This window comes from Aspergillus fijiensis (genome assembly GCF_003184825.1).
Source record: "Aspergillus fijiensis CBS 313.89 unplaced genomic scaffold BO72scaffold_64, whole genome shotgun sequence".
Classification (NCBI taxonomy): domain Eukaryota; kingdom Fungi; phylum Ascomycota; class Eurotiomycetes; order Eurotiales; family Aspergillaceae; genus Aspergillus; species Aspergillus fijiensis.
In genome coordinates, this window is record NW_024469040.1 from 77,373 (window position 1) to 99,648 (window position 22,276).

The 22,276-nt window shown below is 51.9% G+C and overlaps 6 protein-coding genes across 6 annotated transcripts; 2 read left to right on the forward strand and 4 right to left on the reverse strand.

The window, feature by feature from the left end:
- Positions 1-30: 30 nt before the first annotated feature.
- BO72DRAFT_249607 (arrestin family protein) lies at positions 31-2,428 on the reverse strand. The gene is made up of 5 exons (XM_040940015.1): positions 2,125-2,428; positions 1,898-2,041; positions 1,515-1,833; positions 1,028-1,456; positions 31-974 (listed from the first exon to the last, which is right to left on the reverse strand). Exons 1-5 carry the CDS (start codon positions 2,181-2,183, stop codon positions 126-128), a joined length of 1,800 nt encoding a protein of 599 aa, XP_040797094.1. The 5' UTR covers positions 2,184-2,428; the 3' UTR covers positions 31-125.
- Positions 2,429-5,313: 2,885 nt separating this feature from the next.
- On the forward strand, positions 5,314-6,320 carry BO72DRAFT_452045 (uncharacterized protein). The gene is made up of 2 exons (XM_040945643.1): positions 5,314-5,392; positions 5,450-6,320. Exon 2 carries the CDS (start codon positions 5,513-5,515, stop codon positions 6,092-6,094), a length of 582 nt encoding a protein of 193 aa, XP_040797095.1. The 5' UTR covers positions 5,314-5,392; positions 5,450-5,512; the 3' UTR covers positions 6,095-6,320.
- A 3,498-nt stretch (positions 6,321-9,818) lies between these two features.
- On the reverse strand, positions 9,819-10,590 carry BO72DRAFT_452046 (SNARE domain- containing protein). The gene is made up of 3 exons (XM_040945644.1): positions 10,372-10,590; positions 10,091-10,199; positions 9,819-10,015 (listed from the first exon to the last, which is right to left on the reverse strand). Exons 1-3 carry the CDS (start codon positions 10,395-10,397, stop codon positions 9,857-9,859), a joined length of 294 nt encoding a protein of 97 aa, XP_040797096.1. The 5' UTR covers positions 10,398-10,590; the 3' UTR covers positions 9,819-9,856.
- Positions 10,591-11,133: 543 nt separating this feature from the next.
- BO72DRAFT_249918 (putative telomere silencing protein Zds1) lies at positions 11,134-14,558 on the reverse strand. The gene is made up of 3 exons (XM_040940016.1): positions 14,108-14,558; positions 11,497-13,860; positions 11,134-11,437 (listed from the first exon to the last, which is right to left on the reverse strand). Exons 1-3 carry the CDS (start codon positions 14,111-14,113, stop codon positions 11,225-11,227), a joined length of 2,583 nt encoding a protein of 860 aa, XP_040797097.1. The 5' UTR covers positions 14,114-14,558; the 3' UTR covers positions 11,134-11,224.
- Positions 14,559-17,101: 2,543 nt separating this feature from the next.
- Positions 17,102-18,807, reverse strand: BO72DRAFT_249955 (SYLF and SH3 domain-containing protein). Its single transcript, XM_040940017.1, has 4 exons — positions 18,644-18,807; positions 18,458-18,561; positions 17,309-18,375; positions 17,102-17,247 (listed from the first exon to the last, which is right to left on the reverse strand). Exons 1-4 carry the CDS (start codon positions 18,684-18,686, stop codon positions 17,226-17,228), a joined length of 1,236 nt encoding a protein of 411 aa, XP_040797098.1. The 5' UTR covers positions 18,687-18,807; the 3' UTR covers positions 17,102-17,225.
- Positions 18,808-19,431: 624 nt separating this feature from the next.
- gem1 (ERMES complex Ca(2+)-binding regulatory GTPase GEM1) lies at positions 19,432-21,654 on the forward strand. The gene is made up of 2 exons (XM_040945645.1): positions 19,432-19,554; positions 19,610-21,654. Exons 1-2 carry the CDS (start codon positions 19,545-19,547, stop codon positions 21,499-21,501), a joined length of 1,902 nt encoding a protein of 633 aa, XP_040797099.1. The 5' UTR covers positions 19,432-19,544; the 3' UTR covers positions 21,502-21,654.
- The last annotated feature ends 622 nt before the right edge of the window (positions 21,655-22,276 follow it).

Sequence of the window (22,276 nt, forward strand, 5' to 3'; positions counted from 1 at the left end):
TGCGGTTGTAGTATGTTTGGTGATAAGCAGGGGGGAGCCGGCCACGCCCAGAATCGTAGTTTTGCGTGTCTCGTGATAAGATTCGAAAGACGCACGTTGAGTCGTTGATCACAAGCGACCTAGGTTTACCGGGCGCGAGCTTGAACGAGACGCAAGCGTCGGTCATCATCGTCGTGATGGGGAGCACGAGAGCCGAGAAAGCCAGTACGAGTCTGAAGGGAGTCCAAAGAAGGCAGGTATGTGTTGCTCCCACGGCTGCGGATGTAAGCCTGCTGGGGGGACTGGGGAGTGGAAGAGACAACGTCCTCGGCGATCACCGCTTGATAATCCGGCAGCCCGGAGTCGCACGGGCGCACACTGGTACGAACGGCTGTAGAATAACTAGGGACACGGCTGAGGGTCTCGACTTCGGCGTACTGGGGATGGTAGGGAGTAGCCATGCCGGAATGAATAGGGTCGTGATCAATGACTTCATCCGAGGGGCGTCGGGAAAGCTCGGGACTGGCGGGACTGTGGGAATTTGAGCCCGAGCCCCCCGAAGAAGGTCCGAAGTAATCGGGGGGAACGCCAAGGCGGCGGGTTTCAGTATCTGAATGATGTTCGTGTTCAGGCGGCGAGGGGTGATTGTGTAGGTTGGCACGAAGGCTTGACAGACGGCTATGCAATGCAGACGCTGAGATATCGGTGTTGGTCAACGCATTCATCGAAGCAAGGTTTTCCACGGAGATGTTGCGGCTAAGAGCTCCGAAAGGAGTGCCAGGACCACTTCCCGGTCCCGGTGTTCGGTAACCCGAAGGGTCAAGTTCGCTGTACAACTGATCGAACTGGTGCTCGCCATACAAGGGAGGAGCTTGCTGAGCGATGTCACTGATTGCTCTTTGTGCGGACTGAGGGGTCTGATCGATCAAGTTGTTGTTCTCATCGATGGCGAGGTTAGGGGAGATGAATATAGAGACGGGGAGTGTAGCGCGGAGCTGTTGAAAATTAGAAAGAGATCTGTGAGTGTCGGAAAATGAAAAATGCGTACCTCGCTAACATGACCATCGGGGTTAAGGAGCTGAACACGGAACTTGAGCTTATGGCGGATCTTGATGCCCCGGGTGTCTGTATCCTGCAAGCAGCGAGCCAGAGTCTTCGGCAGGTCCAGATAACGCGTGAACTGGTATCCTTCAGCCATCTCGTCGATAACATCGAGGCCACTCTCTTCGTCAACTTCATGCTCATCGTTCAAGATAGTGCGAGTACTCTTGTAGGTGTTGCGGATCGAGTCAGGATCTTCAGGGTTGAGGGTGAGGTCGTGACTCTCAATGAGCTGAGAGACAATCTGGCCGATTCTGAGTCCCTTCAGCAAAGGGATGAGCTTGAAATCCACACGGATGCTGGTCCCAAAAACGACAGCCTTGGTCGGGGTGCTGATAGAATATTCGATCTTGTTGGGCCAAACATTCTCAACCGACTGCGACGTTTGCGGGTTAGTGGGCATCGCCAAGTTTCCTGAGGTTGAGATTGCTTACCATAGCGTGGGCAAGCTCGAGGGCACTGGCCTCGAGAGTACGAATGATGCGGAGAGGCCTGCGAACGGTGATGTCTTTCATATATTTGCGTCCGATTTCCGCCTTGAAGCGATAGGTGACATAGGTGTCGGTCAGACCTTCAACACTCTCTGGCATTGAACCCTCGAGAACGATGTCGAACGGGTACTCGTAGTTGCCGGCCGGCAGAACTTCGGTTTTGCTCTTACCCGCCTCTTTAAATCGCCACGTCTTTTCGTAGAAAACCTTCTCCCTCCAGGACTTTCTACCACCGCCGGCAGTGGTGGAAGGCAAGTGCCAACTATGAGGAAATTGTTAGTGAGCGAGATCCGGGAATTTGCGACGGGTCGAAAGGCATCACATACCAGACACGAGAGATGCCGGTGAGGTGGAGTCGGATGTGCTTGATGGAGAGAGGTTCAGAGAGACAGAGAAGTAGCTTTCCACTCAAATGAGCACTGGCAGCCTCTTCTTCACCTCCTCGAAAGACAATATAGTCTTCATCTAGACTGTTTGGCGCAAGGGAGGGGTATGTTAGTCAAATCGGAGTTGCAGCCGGCATACCGGAGGAAGTGCGATGGAAGTGACTCACCGAATATCGAAGTATTTCGCGTGACTGGCGCCTCCGGCACCGAAGAAACTGAGAGCCATGACGTCTTATTCTAACAGCTGCTTATTTGCAGCTGTCAGTAGAGCAAACGTGGGCCAGGTAAGACGAAGGTGTAGTTATGCCTGGAAAGGTGGGATGGCAGGAAGTGAGTAATGGGTGTGGGAGGGGGAGGTAGATGTATTAATTTAGACTTGAGAAAGGGAGGACCCAGTCTGGGAAAATCAAAACGGGAATTTTTTTTTTTAAAAAAAAAAAAAAAAGGGAAAAAGGTAAAAGAAAAGAGGGAAAAAAACCCGCAATGATGCGACGGGGCCGAAAAACAAAAAGGCAAAAAAAAAAGAATTCAGAAGAAAAATAAGCCTGGCCGTGATGTGCTGGGCTGGCTTCTTGAGTAGTGCACTGCTTGGGACTGCTTAGGAGTGCCGTCCAGATTCGATTTGCAGACCAAAAGTCCAAACGGGGTCGACAACGGGTCCCACAGCCTAAGCAAGGAAATGGTGGTAGTGGAGCCTTGAAAGTGCAGCCGTTTCCGTCACTGGGTCTTTCTTTTCGGAGTGTCGCTCGTGAGGCCGGCTGTGGCAAGGCGGGAACCGTAGTAAAATACCCCACTAGTCCGAGTAGTACGTAGTTTGAAGGATGGATAAATTGAATTTAGGTAGGAGGGCAAATTCAAGGGATTGTGAGAACCGGAGTTGATGCGATCAACTCCAGGGAGAGAGAGAGAGAGGGAGCTGACTAAGTCTGACACTGAGATGTTGTGTCGACTAAAGATAGAACAGGATGAGATGATGAATGAGATGATGCGATCACAATCAGAAGGGTTCTGGAATGGCGGTTAGTCAATCGATGATGAACAAAGACCAACTCTTCTCCACAGAGTCATTCACTGAGGAAGTCCTCATAGAGTGAGTCAATAGAGAAAGAAAGGAATTGGCAAGAAAAGGTTGTATTCAAGCAACAAACAAAGCAGGAATTGTGAATGATGAAAGGGTAAGAAGACGAAAGGGGCGGATTGGCTGCCTACCGGAAAAATTGGTTTGCGAGTGCAGGAGCAGAACAATGGCTGAGAGTATGGAGAGTTACTTCGAGTTACTTCGCACAAGGTAATCCTAAGCCAAGAGATAGCATACAGTGACATCCGCAATCAGCAGGATCCGGAGGACCTTATTAAGTTATTAGTCTTATGAGTATTAGGTCTGACCCTGAGAATTTTTCCGTCGCCTGAGATGCTTCGGGGTCGAGTCGATCACGCCCTCGTAAGATCAGCCCTAGACGGCTGTCTGGTTATCCGGTGGCCAAGGCCTACACGTAATTCAGGTACAACAGCCACACTGAAGAGTAACGATAGCGACGATCAGTATGGCGATAGGGATGAGGACATGCGTAGTCTACTGTGGAATTGGCAGTACTCAGTATGAGCACGGAGTATCTCAGCTGTAAGTGTGCATACCTCGGGATCATCCTTCCCGCATGATGATACGCGGTCTAGTCTAGTCTCCTTCGAGGTAAATCACCTCCAAAGTCGCATCTTCCCGCTGCTACTGCCCGCTGCTACTCCCCGACCTCATCCATGTCTCGAATCTCTTTTGGATATGAGAAGCAGCCAAAATCTCTTATGTTACGGGATCTCATGAGCTCTCACACACACTACCCCTCGATTTCATGGACACCAAAGCGCATAAACACACACGCGCGCGCACGCACGCACAGCCATGCAGTCGCAGGTCGCACCGCAGCAGCTTTGGATCCCACCTGCAGGGAGTATGCAAGAGATCGTGACCAATTCCAGTTCACCCTAGTATTCGTCACTCCTGGTGCCCCACAAGGATGATGATCTATCTGCTTATCATGCTACCGGGAGCCCTGCAACATTCGGTATCATATGTTGTTCGCCTGCTACAACGATTTCCCCTCTCCGCCTCTCCTCCCTACGGAATAATTCATGCAGTCCTCCCCGAGGCCAACTGCCGGGTGGCATGACATCCAGCCAACAGCTCAAGCCATGCCAATCCTCTCGGGAATAGGTATGATTGGAGAGGGGGCGAAACAAGCACATAAAATCATCGCAGGGGAAAGGATAATCAAATAAAAAGTTAGTGAGGTGTAGGGGTCTCTGTTGGAGTCGATGTGACAGCAACCCTTCCCGAGCTTCAACTGTCAAGGATGAAGCTCAAGTTTTCGCAAACCCATGCCTGAAGTGGAGAACAATCATCCATCCATTTGATTTTCTTCGGGCAGCACCATTAGCGTTCCGGGCCACACTCCACCACGGGTATCTTTGACAGTTGAAGTTAGCAACATGAATCGGTGTGACCGACCGATATATTCGTACACAAGACCACCCAATTGCGCTACCCAGCTTCACACAGTCAAAGGAGGGGCAGATTCGAGACTTTTGATATTGGCGGGGCGTTGGCGTAATCTACGCACAATGTGTGGAGTTTTGACTATCAGCGTTACATTGGCCGTTCGATTCTGAGACAAATGTGAGTAAAAGTATGCTCAACAGCCCGATGTCAACTTGCAGTTGGTTTCGATGACCGTGGTAGTATGACAGGTTCTGTATTCAGATTATAGAGTATGTATTGCTCAGCACGGCTCCAGCCAAAGACGATCTCCAAAGCTTCAATATTCCCTGCTGCAGCTCAGCGCACGAGGATGCAGAACACACACGCCCTGGACATGATTTCAGCAAGCTCGGCTGCAACCCTCAGGACTGGGAGTCAACTGACATGGGTAATGGGGCGCCAGCAGAGTCCATATACTAGGAGGTGTATCAGAAAAACATTTCGTGTGAGAGGGCGACCGACCGGCTTCTAGAACGGACACTTCGATCTCCTAGTCGGACCCTCTGGTTTACTCCGTAGCTACTCACCACCTAAGATTTACTATGTACTACCTACCTACCACTTCTTACCTAGTCCATCCGACTTGGGACGGTGGACCCGGGTAGACTAAACTTGTCGATGCATCAATATCATACACCGCTATCGGGCGCTCTCGGGGACTGTTCCGGCGAGGGTCGGGGGAAACCGCATCCTTTTCGGCGGCCGGCTGTCATCCACCCGAAATTTCGATGGTTATCGCAAGCTAGACTATGAGTACGACTTGCCGTCTCAAATACTGCTCGAAATAGAAAGAGCGCAATCGAAATCAGCCGGTATATACCGTAAGAGTGACGCCGGTTGAATTCGTTGCGGAAAGAGGTTGTCGCGACTCGGGACTCTTGACGCAAACTATGATGCGATAAGCATGTTCCAGGCCCCTTTTAGTTTTGGCAGATGCTAAGATTTTTCGGCTTGACAAGAGCCTGGGCCCACTGCTCCGTTGTCAAGAGCCAAGAGGGATTTTGGTCCCTGACGGTCAGTGAATGGTCAAGTCTGCAATCGCTATCTATGACGGACGAGACAATGGTATGCCAATCGACGCGGTGAGTCAAAAAGAATGCTCGAACCAGATCATCGGAGGAGTGATTTGCAGAACCACATCGAGTGATCACATCATCCGAGCCAGAAAAGTCAATCAGGTGGGCCGGAATACAAGAACAAATTCAACTTGGCGGCCCACTTGCGATTTGTGGCTTCGGGATGTTGCAAACCACAAATCAGGATCACTGAAAAATCCTCCCGAAGGTGAACTTTTAAGATCTCGTTCTCGCCTTGCACTCTTCCGCAACCTGATACGAAATCATCATGATTCCCCGTTCGCTGTGATGAACTCCGTAGAGGTAGACTACACAGTTCTCATCGGCATTTACAGCCGTAAGGCTTGGTTTTCAAGGGGCATTTCGTCTTGCACCCACACAATCCCAGCACGTGCTCGACACAGGCACGTAAGCTCCGCGCCTGGATTGGGTAAGGATCATTCGAAGATGAAGCGTCGTCCATGCCAGTTTATCGCCACAGCCGGGCGACCGAAAAGTTCTGATCGTGCAGTTACCAATTCAGTCTAGACGAGGCACGGGCCCAAAGACTCAGGACTCAGGAGCGAAGAGTCAGACAAGGCACGGAATGCCGTGCTCCGTTAAGATCCAGGGGCCCATAGGCCTTTTTCGGCTTGCCGAGTCCTCTGGCCTGCGGCCCAGCCCTGTCCTGTCCGGTGTCCCCTTTCGGCATAGACCTGCCATCATATCACTGTCAGTGAGCGAAATCCGAATGGACCAATCGACTTATCATGAAGATCCAGACGATGAGATCAGAAGTACTCCTGTACCAGAAATTGGCTTCCGTAGCGGATCGACGCGACCAAGTATGCTGGCTCGGGAAGTACTCTAGAGTCTAGATAAAAGTCAGGAAAGTTGGACGGTCAGCCAGCCCGCTCGCCCCCTGCAGCAGTAGTGACCAGTTAGTGTGCTTCGGATTTCAGACAGTTTTGTCTAGCGATTGTAGTGTGATGAACTGATGATAATAACCGGAACTATTAGCAGCCTAGCCAGGTACCGAGCACGGACGCTTTAAAAACCCACCAGAGAAAATTGTTGTTGTTGCTGTTGTCGCTGCGTACGGAGTACATGTCGGGCAGCAGTCCTCCACCGCGGCGCCAGCCTTTCTTTCCCGAATGAAGCGTGTTGGTGCCTAAGGACCAACAAGCGGCAGCGGCGGACAGCACGTGGCCGGCCCTCAACCTCAAGTCCGGTATCTTTTCCCGACCGTCCTTTTCTTTCACTCCTTATCAGGAACCACCCACTCCACCACTCCACCACACACACCCCTTCTCTCCTTATCAATTGTCCGATTGTCGCAATAGAATCTCTATCTTGTTATCAATTTACCCGAGTTACGCGACCTTCCAGCCGAGGTTCGCTGCAATCCTGCCGCCACCATCTAACTACTCATATATCACGATCGACCCATTCTCACAGGATGAGCTCACGTGTGAGAGAAATGGCGCCATGCCTCTTTTTGATGGTCTTTCAGAAGGCAAGCTTGCCGTGATGCTTTTCCGGACTGCTGAAGCGCATAAAGACAAATTGGGCCCGGAAAATACCTTTGCAGCTGGGGGGGCATCGTCACATGCCACATGCAGATCAGGGTGAGATCTACCCTTCCCATCATCCACTTTCATCCACTCTTTCTTATCATGTAATATCGCCGGGGTCGAGACTGCAATTAGATAATCGTGCAATTGTATCTACACTGCAGTCACCCGCTGGTCACATCTAGCATTGGAACGACCAGAAGACTTCCTGACTTTAAAGCGATAGACCCCCTTCACGGGTGAGAATCCGATCTGAAAGGAATGAATGCCCCAAGACGGACGATTGATTTCGGGCAGAGGGGGTACCCTTCGCTCGTCAATCGACTTCATCATCTCCAAACCCTCTGTGGCGGACAGACGGCCATGACGTACTGTTATCAACATGATCGGCCACCCACCTCCCTGGCTCTTTTCAACACCCCGGGTGGCTTTCTTCGAATAAGCCACTTTGCTGGATAGAACAGCCTGGATTCGACCGCGGATTTGTCCTTAGAGATTTTTTTAGCCAATGCCCCTGGTCCCCCATGTAATACTCATCATCAATGGATCTGCACCGCGGGAAGGCAACAGCTCTGACGCAAAGCATGCTGCATCGAGAACCACCAGCCCGCCCTAGCACGATCACCCGGACCAGCCGGTATGCGTCATATTGAGCTTGGACCGGAGGGCTATCGAAGCAGAGGTTTCCACTGAACCCCCACGATCCGTTATGGGGAAGTGCTAAAGAGGGTATTCCCGGCGAGGGCCCGCGAAACCTCTCAGGCCACCTGCGCATTGTGGCGTTTGTTGCGTATACATGCACCCAATCAAGGGCCTGGTCCTGTCTGCTGACCGGCATGCTGATACTGTACAGAAGTTCCAGAATGCCTCCCTCGCAAGATACACATGCACAACCACCGCTGCCGGTTCCCATTCGCTTTCATCCCGGCTCTTCTTAATGAACAATTTTGCCGGAGCCAAGCCTTGCAACCAATTAATTCAACCAGTCAGTCCCACACAGCCTTCTCTCACAATAGTGGTGCTCATGTTGTGCTAGTGCGGTTGATTCTCAGGGCCACAGCATTGGCTTGCAGCGGACAAGAGTCCAAAGTGTGCCATCGCCTGAGCGTCCTACATCATAGACAGACAACAATACTCTGGGCCAGTGAATCGAACCACTGTGGAAATACTATTCATCATCAGACGCACAGAGGCGCTTCCATTGGTGAAGACAATTGCAATCTGATATTGTATGCCCGGCTTTTCGGCCACCGTTCATATCCTGCTCCTGTGATTTTCTACTTGAGTCGAGCCTAGTTTGGGGACGGTCGTATTGTTCGCCGGCCCAAATTCCACTGATTGTGCAATCCTCATTATCGACAAGCTTGCTGTTGTATTCACTGTTGCTCGACTCGGTACTGATCGAGCTTGCTGCTTTCTTGTCCGTCCAATTTGCTCTCGAGGCCTTGCCACGAATGCTGACAGCTAGACGCTTTATCTGGATCTGATTTTGTCGCCGCCGTGGCTGTGCCAGGTCAACGAGCACCTCTTTCTGCCCTGTTGAATCATATCTCCGCACGCACTGATACTGCTTCCTTTAGCAGTGCCACAAGGAGAATAGATACATGTTCGACATGGCCTGCCATAGCCACAGTGCTGTCACTAATGCTCGAAGAGACACCAGCACTTTTTGGCCGTCGCCAGCATCAATCTACCACTCTTCTCTCTGATGTCGATGAGAATCAGACAGGAGAATAGACCCAAAGTTAGGTGTAAAGGCAGCGTGGGGTGGTCAAATAGGTTGTAAACGAGTTTCATACATTCACAGCAGCCATGCACGAGCCTTCCGACAACCACAAATAGTGACCTAATCCTATCCTTCGGGTACAACAGATTCTAGCTCGACCGTACTGCACCCGCCAAGAAGAGAGCAGACAACCGACGCTGTGATCTCCTAACTAACCTCACAGCAGTAGCAGCAGCAGCAGCACATCCAGCAAACCAATATAGGCTCGACCAATCTAGCAGCTAATGTCTAGACCAACCGACCGAAGGCATGGCTATCACGAAACGACAAGACCTACCAGAGGATCGCAAGGATCCAACCCAGCCCACTACGCTGGCCAGTAACTGAACATAATGAACAGACAATATACACCCAGTACACCCTTGTAATCTCCCCCCCCCCCCCACACCGAAAGCGAAAGAGAACCCATAATAATGCATCGGTCTAGATAACCCTAAAATCGAAGCTATAAGTACAGTCTAAGTGAAAATAAGCTATGAAAACCACCAAGAAGTAAAGCCAGGGGTATCAACAACCCCCCTATCATCGCTATACATTAAACCCAGTCTAACCCCAACCCCAACCCATCATCACCATAAGAATTAAAACGAACAGAAATGAAAGGAAAAGTCCCTTGTAACCCGCAAGTCGACCTGTTCCAGAACATTACCCGGTCCTCCTCCCACATAAAAAGATAGACAAGACACAACACAGCCAGCCAGCCAGCCATGATGACCCACCCTAGTCCCCAGTGTCCCAGCCCCCCTCAAGACCACCGCACCACAAACAGGAAGCAGCAAAGCTCATGCACCACCGCACCGCTCCGCAATACGGCCGCACCAGCGAGCGACCCAACCCCTCAACTCCTCAACCCCCAGCCTCCACCCCCCGCCTCCAGCAGAGTTACTCACTACCATCCCATCCCCCAACCCAACCCAACCCAACCAGCAAACCAGATGTGAGGCGGACCCTTCAAAAGACCCACCCCAAAGCAATCCACACCAGCAAGCCCGCCACGACCACAATGCCCGCGACCTTCAGCACAGCCACCGTATCGCCCTGCCGCGCCATGCGGGTCAACCGACTGGCGCTGCCCTTGAGATTCGTGGACAGAGAGGAGAAGACTTGGTTCTGTGCAGCAGCGAAGAAAAAAGTAAAAAACGTCAGTTTGGAAAACACCCCCCGAAGAAAAAGAAGTGAACGAACCGAATGGTCCAACGTCTCCTGATCCCTCGCATTGTCGTAGATATCAATCGTCACGGACTTGAGCGCCGAGACCTTCGAGGAGAGGGAGTTGAGGAGGGCGTTGTTTTGTCTAACCGAGTGCCAGTTGGGGTTAGTTGTTGGATCTTGCGAACGTCACGTCGCTTCTTCTTGGACTTCCGAATCAAAAGTCCAGGATGCCCAAGGGTTTGATTTGATTGCCAAAGCTGAAGAGAGCCGGGGGATGGGAGGCCAGGGATAATCAAGGTAAGAACATCACATACTGTTCGCGCTCGTAGGCTTCGGCCATTTTCGCGGTTGTTTCGGTTCGTTGCGGGGCCGGGGCGAGGGTCAAGGTGCAAGGTTGTCCTAGGAAATGTAGAGGGATCCGGTTCGTGAGATGTATTAGGTCCGGTAAATAAAGCGGAGTGCGTTGTCTATTAGGATAAGAAAGATGAAGAAAAGGACCGGGGTCTGAGGCAGTACGGAGAAGGAAGTCAAGAGTCCATGGCCGGCCGGGAGTGGATTGGATGACGCTGCGGAGGCTTGTGGGGAAGACGGCTGTCACGTGCCAGACTCATCGCCAGGTCGCGGCCCCTCCTCGGTGGATAATTTACTTGAGAAGGAACTGCATTGGAATCTATATAACCTGAAAATTACAGGGCATCCTGAACATCATCAGCCAATATCAAGTAACCCCGCCAATGGCTACTAGCCTCCAGTCAGTGGTCAGGTTCTATGATAAAATAAGCGTTAATACAGACAGTAAAGAATAGAAAATCAAGCAAACCCCTCTCGCTATGCGATCAAATCAAGCCAAGGCAACAACAACAACAACATCAACAACAACAACAGGTCATATCAGGCACTACCCCACCATCATCATGGAATATGCAAAGGTGCACTATATAAAGTTGGTTCACAGCAGCTTTCCCTGTGAGTATAGTGAGATATGAAACAGAAACCCTCATATCCTTTTCTTTCGCTGTGCTATTTGCCACATATCGCGGTTCCAAAGATAGGAGCTAACACCAGTGTACAAAGCTGCAAAAAGGCGCCCGATACGACAGAAGCAGGGGTATAGAAATGCTCGTCAACTATTCGACCGTAGCAAGGGAAGAGCCTGTCCATTCACAATCACCACATATCGTCTTCGTCATCATCCAATTGCATATCATCTCCAAAGGTTGAATGACCATATTGACTATGGCCAGGGCCGTATGCATTCCCATTGTCATAGCCATCTTTGCTCCCACGCGACTGGGATCGGTACTGGTCTTGATGCTCGTCACTATATTCATACATCTGAGGATCATCGTAGGAACTGTCGGTGTACTGTTGCTCCTGGGCCTGCACGTAGAAGGAAACGTCAGCAGATTTCTGTCAAGGCCTTGGTAGCAAGAACTTACCTCTTGATACCGCTGGTACTGTTGGTACTCTTCCTGTTGTCGCTGCTGCTGTCTCTGAGCCGCTGATGTTGCGAGCATCATGTGCGGGTGCATCTGTTGCACCTTGGCCAAGTACGAGTACATGAAATTACTCAACAAGACCTGCGAGTACAGCGCGCGTCGAGGATTCGCAAGCTTGATATGCGCCATCCGGTAAATTGCTCGTTCTTCCAGGATAGAGAACCGAGTCCAAGCGTAATCAATATCTGGCCGCAACTCTCGAACTGGCGGCTCAGGGGACAAGTTACGAGAGGAGCTCTTCTTGTGATGATGCCCGCTATCGCCATTGCTCTTCTTCCTACTACCACCAAAGATGGATGAGAATAGCCCCGATTCCTTCTCTTTCTTCGACTCGCCGGAAGCTCTCCGTGTGTTATCTTTGCGCCTTTCATCCTCTAATTTGGGGTCCAGTCGGTCCATAACAAGGCTTTCGCGTCCCCGCTGGATAGTCTCGCTCGACAAGGGTGGGGTGTGAGATGCATCGTGTGCTTTGTCCGCAGACTTCGATTTGTGCTTCTTCGAATCGCTGTCCTTGTCCTTCTTCTTATCCTTGTCCTTGTCCTTCTCCTCGTTACCCAAAAGCCAGTGCCAGCTCGATTTGCGTCCTCCTTCAGACTCCTTTTTGTCCTTTGATTTCTTCGATTCGGATTTCCTTTCTTCGGGCTTGCGTTCCTCTGACTTGCGATCTTCCGACACGGTGGGAATAAATGAAAGACTGTCGGTTCGCATAGTATTACCGGGCAAGGGCTGCGGGTTATTGGCGAACTCGTTAAGAGTGGGGGCGGCATCCGTTGCATGTGTGCGACTGAGTCCGGAACGTTTGTTAGGGGGACGCTCGTGCGATCGATCTGCTGCCGAAGGGCTCTTTGAGGGCGGGGTCTGCTGCTGAGAACTTGGGCTCGGGGGTGTGGCACTGCTTTCGGGCGGCGGGGTCTCAACTATTTCGGGAATTCTCTGTTCGGAGGATGGAATGTTCAATGTCGAGCGTCCATTCGAGCTGATCCGCGAATGCCATTGTTGACGTTCAGGTGGAGGGGCGCTTGCCCGATCTGATGGATCGGGAAGAACGGAGTCACTTACTGAAGGTGTTGGTTCGGAAGCCGAATCCGACGTGAAACTGGATGTTGTGTCAGGGGTATGCGGGGTTGCTTGAGTAGACTTGGCCAAGGCTTGCGACCGTGTCACACTCGGCGTGGGATCAGTCGATACCCGTGTCAGACCTATAGCTGCTTGTCCGCCTGTAGGGTCGTTCCCGTCCGCCGACTTCCCTGCCCGTTTGGAGTATGGGGCTTTCTCTCCCTTTCGTAGGCTTCCAGCCTTGCGATATTGGGTTCTTGTTGAGCGTCGAAGACTGTGACCTGGAGGGGCTGGAGGAAGTATCGGTCTATCTTCGTCGGCTGATAACCCAAGCTTTTGGATATCGCTGAGGATTGACGAAGCGCTCGGCGTGCGCGACTTCGAGTCATCTACCAAGCTTTCCAATTCGTGCAGGTTGGGACCCAGCGAGTCCTTTTGTGTCTGTGAGCGTTTTCGCTCGAGCCGCTCCGCACCATCCGTATAGCCATGAGAGCTGTCGATCTGCCTTGAAAGCATGGACCGCTTCCGTCTCAGTCCTCCTCGCATGCCTTCGCCATCCGAGCCTAGGGTCGAAAATTCCCCGGACTTCCGTTTGATCATATCTGCCTTGCTTTCGAGGAACGATTTGAACTCCTTGGGTGCCAACTCCGGGTGTAACCGGGCGGGGACCCAGAAAAGGCGGGCAGCATCGTTCTCATCGTCGGAGGGAGAGGGCGCGATCGACGGCACTGAAAAACTCGGCAGGTCGGGATCCCCGGTGGCTGCCACGTCCATTGACATCCGCCGGATTGCAGCCAAGTTGCTCAGCTCTTGTGCCACGGCGGCTGGATTGGACTCGTAATCGATATCGTTGAGAGGGAACGAGGTAGTAGCGGTGTCGGTGGAGCCGGGAGAGGCGGTCGAGGCGGGAGACGTCGGGCTGCTCTCCACAGACTTGGAACCTTGCGCCCATGTTTGCCCATTCACTTGCCGTTGGTTTACTTCATTCGGATGGTTTTTCACTTGTAGATTTTGGGGCGAGGTAGGAGATTCGCAGCCGGCCAGATTTGGAGGTATGATTGTGATCGCTTCACTTAAGGGGGAGGAGATATAGCTGAGGCGCCGAGAATCGCGTTTGTCGTAATCATCTTCGTACATGTGCCCGATGGCTTCTGTTACATGGTGACTTGGATCGCTAATTGACAATTGGGGAACATGCCCTCGCCGCGTCGCGTATCCTCCTCCAGGTTCAGAGGGGCTCGGTGAAGCCTACGCGTAAAGGAGAGGTTGTTAGACGCAATCCCGCAGTCGTAAATAGTTGAAACAGGGGGGTTATTGAGGACCCCACAACCCACGGGGCAAATGGCATTGGTACCAGCAACGCACACAAGTGCAAAGCTGTAGAAGGACAGAGAATCGAAAGGCAGAAACAGAAAATGCTCATAGCCAGTCTTGAATGGGGCGATTTACAGGGACCAGGGGCGGAGAGAAAGACAAGGAAGAGAACGTGACGCACCTGCATGGGAGCAAATAATTTGAGGGGGGGGGGAGGGAGCTAAAGAGCAAGCGTCCCGAGGTTGACAAAGGACCAGGAACTTCGCCTGGTGGAAAGGAGGTCAATGTACCACCAGGGTCGCAAAAGTAGACAAGTAGAGGATAGTCATGGAATCATCAGAGCGGGGGAACGTATTGTCGACGAAGAGGAGCAACCACCAGGGTGACCAGGAGTGAGAAATGACGATGACGGCTAGGCATCCGGCGGCCAACGGCGGGAGAGAGAGGGAGAGGAGAGGATGGTAACGAGCAGTCGGTTTTGAAGGTGGAGAGAGAGGAGGGAGGGGGAGGGGTGAAGAGAAAAAGAGGGATTGAAGAGGAGAAAGAGGAGGAGGAGGCCAGCGAACGAGGCTGAGGAGGGAGAGAGTGGCCGTGGTTGCTGTTTGGTTGGTGGTGAAGAAAAAGGATAATAGGGAAAGGATGAGAGAAAAGATGGGGAAATTCACAACCTTGTAGTTAAGTTGCTCGTAGTTTGGTAGGTAGTAAGTAGTAGGTACCTAGCAGTAAGTAAAAAGGCTGGAGAGTCCCAAGGTAAGTAGGTACTAGGTAAGTATTGTACCCACCACTGCTTGCCTGTCTGCCTGCTTGTACGGAGTACTGAGTATTAATATTGTACTGGCAGTACTAGGAACAGTACGGAGTACTAAGAAAGAGTACCAGTAATCATGCCCAGTGAGTGTGGTCCCTGCGAGAAGTGGTTGGTTTGATCTGGTTGGTTGCTGGTTCGGTGGTCGGTCTGGCCGCGATGATCGTAGTCGACAGAACAAAAATAGATGAAGATTCCAGCAACTAATATTGTTTCGCGACACAGGTGAGGGTGTCCTTGGCTCTTCTGAGATAGAGCAGTAATTTAAATGTATGAAAGAAGGAAGAAAGGTGGGAAAACCAGGGGAGAACACACTCCTGAGTGGGGTGGATGGACTGTATCAGAGAAAGACCCATATACTGTCTGTCCATTTACAACCGCAGTCGAATCTGGAAGATTCGTCCTGTCTGGTTCCCGTTTGGATGGGCGGATTTTGTTTGGTTGAGGTAGGTACGGAGTAGTACCTAGGTATATCTCAGGCACACCGTTGAGTTCTGTCAGGTACAGTCCACACGAGGAATGGGGAAACAAAAAAACAAAAAAAAGACACAGTTTCCCACAGTACCCCGCTGATGCGTAGTAGAAGTAGTCTAGCTTGGAAGTATATGGATGTTAAGATGATGGGATGGGATGGGATGGGATGGGATGGGATGGGATGAATACTACCTCCTAATCAACTAACTGATTGGATTCCGCGCAGGCCGAACTACCGGCTGACTCAGCCCGCCCGCCCTCTCCACAGCTGATCCATGATCGATCCATCCACTAGTATGGAGTAGTTAACTTATCAACTGGCAGGTCACCTCCCCTCCGTTCGTTCGTTCGTTCGTTCGTGCGCTTGCTTGCAGTAGGCGATCAATGATCAACATTACCCCCGTGCTGCTGGTGGGTTTGGATTGACAAGTGGCATGGTCTTTCCCCATGGTCAAAATGCTTCCCCTCACTTACTTCACTTGGTGTTTGTACTGTTACCTTCGCATTAGACAAAGAACCTGTGGCTGAAGATATAAATTGAATACATTATATACTACCTAAAAACATGGGATTTCCCTTCTTGACCCGTTCCAATCCTTCTTGAACCTGTTCATTGAAGCCCTGCGGCCCATGATGCAGCAGCATGAGGGCTTCAAGGGATGTCTTTTGCTTTATTCCCTCCTTCCTATACTCACTTACGCTAACTAGGGATTTCCTCCCCTGCCTGGCCTACAGTATGAGGTACCCACGCAACCCTCAGCTGTCAGCGTTTCGCTCGAGCTCTATGTGTATCATTTGATTCACAACGGGACTGTCATCGGAGCATGCCAAAAGTCACTGTAAGGCCTTCCCTGGCCTCGTGAATCAGGCTTTGACACCAGCTCGAGCTGTCCTTGGATGAGTCATGCTGCTAGTGTTCAGCTCAGAGGTTCTGTACAGTCAGTACTTTCTTACTACAGGATGTCTCGTATCGTTGAGCCTCGCCAGGGAGGAGAAAAGGAAACGACCCACCCCCACTTCCGCTAGTACTCCGTAGGTGGTAGCCAAGAAAAGGATGGAGAGAAGAATGAAAGCTAATGAAATTGAAGTGGCAGCACGAGAAGGATTAAGGACCTGACAGGAATGTTTATCGACTTTTCATCCCACCGTTGGCCGCCCTTCCTTCAAGGCAAGACCTTATTGTTGTTATGCCTGACACGTGAGGATTGTGGTCCACCCGGTGCGCTCAGCCCATGATTGAAGTGCTCAGGCGGAGGGGCCCAGATGACCTCGCTTACTCAAGGATGCAATACCACAGGGAGGACATTTGGTCTCAAACTCTTCGAAGAATGTACATTCGTTATTACCTCCAAACATGCGGGGTATGGACGGACAGACAGGGAGGGACATGCCTATGAAACTTACACCTGAGAAACGACTGGTGACGACAGCAAGCCAGCCACTTTCTGGCGACATCCAGCCATCACGCCAGAGTCTTTGTGTTCAATGCCAGGCGCCCTTGCAAGGGGGGTTGATTTATGTCAGTTGAGCGGCAGCTAACCCCAACACAATGGGGGACTGAGACCTCTCCAATCATTCCATCTCAACTCGGTGAACGATAATTGAAGCCATTCAGTCATTCTAACACTGCCAGGTCTGCCGGCTAATCCCATACTGAAAAAGAACATCTTATGTATAAATTGGAAGCAGTACCTAAGCACAATCACAAACACACGCACCCGAAGGACAGCCCAGTCGGAACCACAACCCACAAATGTGAATACCTGGCTCATCCCCTATTCGTGCAAGCAAAAACCTGCGCTCACTGGTCAACTCAATTTGAACTCCGGTGCTGATATGAAATGCCAAAAGCGGACCCTTGGAATTGCAGAGCTGACATATTTGCAAGAGAGAAAAATCGCCAATGCGAAACTGAAAGATCAAAGAGGACGAGTATTCTGGAAGGCATTGAGGGAAAGACAGAAACAGGGATGTCATAAAAATGTCATTTCGCATAAACTAAGACAGGGGAATCAAGGTTTTAAGCAGGGTCAACATAATTACTACGCATGGCAGGTTAGTATCCGGCGCAGGATTTCGGATCTGACGGACAGTGATGCTTACCTGGGAAAGATTCCAACTCGGTCTCCAATTCGCCCCGTCCACCAGTCCTCCGCCTTGTCAGTTCGCTTGAGGATGGTGATGATATCGCCTTTCTTGAAACCCAGGTCGCCTTCTTGATCAGCATCGAATGTGTACAGCGCAACTGCCTGGTCCTGACGGAGTGTAGGGGCAGCCCCTGTCCTCTGCCCAAAGATCGGCTTCGGGGCTGTTGGACGGCTGGGTTTGCGGTCGGAATACACATAGTCTTCATCAATAGGGGCGGTGTTGCTACGGCTGCGGTTGAAAGACTCGTAGGTATCCGGGCGGCTGCTGTTGCGAGTCGTTGATGACCGGTTCAGACCTCCCGCGGGTCGGTCATAGATATCATCGGCCCACGTGTTCGCACGACGAGGACGATCCCGGTACTCATAGTCGTCGTTGCCGTTCACCCCAGTCCGGTCACGCCGAAGACCTTCTCCATAGGCATCGCCTCGTCGACCCTCCCATACCACATCATCATGGCTATCATCATAGACAGGAATATCGTTATACATAGTATCTCCTTGCCTCGAGTTGCCATAGAAAGCGCGCGAGTTCAAGATACGTAGAAGAGGATCAGCGGCAGGAGGAGGCCGAATGGTTCCGCTCAGTAGCTGGCGGGCCGACACTCGACTGTTGTACATCTTCTCGTTCGCATCCTTGCGCTCCACCAACATACTTCCCTCCAGACTCACGCCGGCAAAGAGACCCTTGGTCTTGGAGTATGAGAACACCGCCGCGACACCCTTCGTACTTGCAGCGCCTGCGGCCTCGGCGTTGCGTCCGATCGGTCCAGCGGCAATCGAAACATTACCACCCAGTGTCAATGTTCCCGCCTGAGAAAACGTGCGCACAGCAGCCGCATCATTCAAGATAAAAACGAAGTCGGTCAATTCAAACCCTATCTGGCCCCCGAATCCGGCACCTGCTGTCGCAATGGCCGACGGAGCCGACCAAGAGCCATCTGCGAGGCGGGCTACAACAACCCCCGAACCGAAGCGAGCGGAGCCCAGGAAGCCGGCTTTCAGGACAGTAAGAATGGCGAGACCCTGGCGACAGAGCGGTCAGCCTAAGACGAAAACGCCACGGAATGGGCATGACAAAGGAAGGCAGGCTCCTTTGCCCACTTACTTTAGCGCCTGCTAGAATTTCGGGAGGAATGACCTTATCAGGTCCAAATGCTTGTCGGGGGTCCACGAAGGACGTAAGAATTTTCCCAACCTTTTTGCATTCGCCTGTTGTCCGCGGGTTAGTTCACGCTCAATAGCCTCGCAAGTGATTGCGGGGAAGTTGGAAAGCGGGCGGAGTAATGCATACTTGACAGAGATGAAGGGAGCGGATTGTGAATTCCGAGAGGCATCTTGAAAACCACTCCGGACCTGAGAAACCCGTAAAGAATGGGAGGAGAGAGTGAGAAGAGGAAGTAAGGAAGGAGGGGGTGGGATGAAAGAGAGAGAGTTAAGAGTCAGGGAGCAGTTAAGAAGAGAAAGGTGTTGATAACCGTAGGTTGCTTTGGTCTTGAGGGAGCGACCGGAAGTGGAACCCAAATGACGGGCTGACATCCACTCGCTTTCGCAAACGATCTATGCTTCTCCTGCCAACTCAAGCTGACCAAAAGCAACCGCGGCACCATGCACTTAGTGCAGCACGCTGGATTTGATATCGCTGGCCGTGTGCTCTGTGAAAAAAGTCGCTGAGTGAGCATTGGCCTGTCTGGCTCAAAGAAAAACCCCCGAGAGTGTGCTCAGGCCCGCGATATCGAGCCCAAAGAGTATGCGCTTTTCGTTTTGTCTCCATTACGTCCTGTGGCTGCGGTTGCTGCGGTCGGCTTCCTTCACATCCGGCTGCCGTAACTCATGCAATTGATTCTTTCAGATAAATGGAAGTCGCTAGGGAGACCTCGACCTTATAGCCCAGTAGGCCGATATGATGCGATCATCTTTTCGCTTCCACATTGTGTGCGCATCAGGTGTTGCACAGATTTGTACGGCACAGTAATATTGCACATCCATGCAATCCCTCCGATCGAGACCTGAGGCTGCGAGAACGGCACAGCCACCGCCGAGGTTCCGCTGATCATCTCCGTCACCGATCGGAACCTGAAAGCACCCTTCTTCGAGCAAGACAAACTCTTGGTTCTCATGTCGGCAACATCAGGAAGGCATGACTCAATGATCAGAGAAGGGTGATAGCAGCTGCATTCCTAACCCATTTCACGATGGCTACAGGTTCGACAAGCCGACCGCAATTGACCCTGATCTACGGTTGCTGACAGCACTCCAGTGCGAATCTGCGTCTGTGGAGACGAAGGCACTGGCAAATCCAGCTTGATCACTTCTCTTGTGAAAGGTGTCTTTGTTACAAACAAGATTCAGCCCGTCCTACCCCAGATCACAATACCTCCGACCATCGGTACCCCCGAAAATGTCACAACGACAACAGTGGTGGACACCTCCGCGCTTCCGCAAGAGCGGAACAACTTGGCAAGGGAAATCAGAAAATCTAATGTGATCCTACTTGTGTACTCGGATCATTACAGTTACGAAAGAGTCGCTCTGTTCTGGCTGCCGTATTTCCGCTCCTTGGGGGTCAATGTACCGGTAGTTCTTTGCGCGAACAAGTCCGACCTGGCTGCGGACCACACGGAGACACAAGTCATTGAGGAGGAGATGCTCCCGCTAATGGCAGAGTTCAAGGAGATCGATTCATGTATACGCACCAGTGCCCGCGAGCATCGAAATGTCAACGAGGCTTTCTTTCTCTGTCAAAAAGCCGTCACGCATCCCATCGCACCGCTCTTCGATTCGAAGGAGTCGGCTCTGAAGCCCGCTGCTGTCGCCGCGCTACAACGCATATTCTATCTGAGTGATAAAGATCGGGATGGTTATCTTAGTGACAAGGAAATGGAGGACTTTCAGATGCGCTGTTTTGAGAAGCCTCTGAGCGAAGAAGATCTTGTTCATATCAAGGAGACCATCCAAAGGGCACATCCTCACTCGGTCACTCCCTCAGGCATTGACTGTCGCGGGTTCCTTCATCTCAACAAGATGTATGCTGAGAAAGGCCGTCACGAAACAGTCTGGATCATTCTACGGGCTTTTCAGTACACGGATAACTTGTCGCTTCAAGAAAACTTCCTCCATCCGAGATTTGAAGTTCCCCCTTACGCATCAGCTGAGCTGTCGCCAGAGGGCTATCGTTTCTTTGTTAACCTTTTTCTTCTCTCCGACAAGGATAATGATGGTGGATTGAATGACGCCGAGTTGGCGTCGCTATTTGCGCCGACACCAGGTTTGCCGGCCTCTTGGGCGGATGGCTCATTCCCATCTTCCACCGTTCGGAACGAGGCCGGTCACGTCACCCTTCAGGGCTGGCTGGCACAATGGAGTATGACCACTTTCACATCGCCCAAGACCACGCTCGAGTACTTGGCCTACTTGGGATTCGAGTCAGCCGACCGCAGCAATCCTTCGACAACGGCGGCGCTTAAAGTCACGCGGCCACGAAAGCGAAGGAGACGGCCCGGACGCGTGGGGCGCAACGTCGTTCTTGGCCACGTGCTTGGAGCTCCGGGATCCGGCAAATCGGCTCTGTTGGATGCGTTCCTCTCGAGAGGATTTAGCGCCACATATCACCCCACCATTCAGCCACGAACCGCTGTGAATACAGTCGAGCTCCCTGGAGGGAAGCAATGCTATCTGATCCTGGACGAACTTGGAGAGCTCGAGCCTGCCATCCTGGAGAATCAGGTCAAGCTCCTCGACCAGTGCGATGTCATTGTTTACACGTACGACTCTTCTGATCCCGATTCGTTTGCATATATTCCAGCTCTGCGGGCCAAGTACCCGCACTTGGAAGAGCTTGCGAGTGTGTTTGTTGCACTTAAAGCGGACCTGGACCGAACCACCCAACGGGCGGAGCATCAACCTCATGAATACACGGCCATGCTGAACATGCCCAGTCCACCACTTCATGTCAGTGCTACGTGGAGTTCAATCCAAGAAGTGTTTGTTCACATTGCCGAGGCGGCTATGGAGCCTAGCACGGCCTTCCCACGGAGTGAGGAAGATGTCGAGGGCAAGTGGATGTCGTGGGGAATCGCGCTGGGGGCGGTTGTCTGCGCGGGGGCAGCAGCGGTGATGATCTGGCGGAGAGTCAGTGGTAGTGGGGTCTGAGCCCTCATAGCGCTTCTGGTTCCCCAACACTATGTAGTTACCGATAGTTGTAAACCTAGAAACTAGATACCCTTGACAATTCTGCCTACCTGCATTGCCAGAAAGCATTCATGGAAAGTAAGGTAGGCAGGTACAGTAAGTACAATGGACCCAAGAGCACCATTGATGGTGAACCCCGCCGTAAGTACCTGCTACGTAGTCCAGTATGCTACTAGGTAAAGTTGCCGGCCGGCCCCACGCGCGAACTTGCCTCTAACCGTCTACGAGTAATTGGTCTAATACTGTTAGTTCAACTAACGTAAACTAACCCCGGAATAACCATGACCACCGGTTGGCTGCCCGTCAGCTCCAGCCTCCCACCCAGGTCCCGGCCATCCGTCTGTCGTCTGTCTGCCAGGCTTCCTTCCAAGTGACTTCCAAAGTGACTCTGGCTTCATTCCGACCTCTCCTTTCCAAGACACAAACTCTGCCGATTCGTGCCCGGAATTCCCCCCCCTGTCTCCTCTTGATCTCCGCCCCCGAAGTCTACTGTGTACGTACTTAAATTACCCAAGGACGGCCGCGGATTGTCCCAGTGTTTCGACCAACTTTCCTCCTCGGCCCAGCTACCTCTCTGCCACCGAAGGTCGCTTCTCTCCCTCCACCAGGACCTGCAATACTGGCTGAGCGCAAAACTTGCCCTGGCAATATCCTCTTTATATAAACATTATCAGTATAAAGAGCCGCCCTGAGTGGCACCCGTTGCTGGTGCTGCTCTTGGGGGACTTGTATTCAG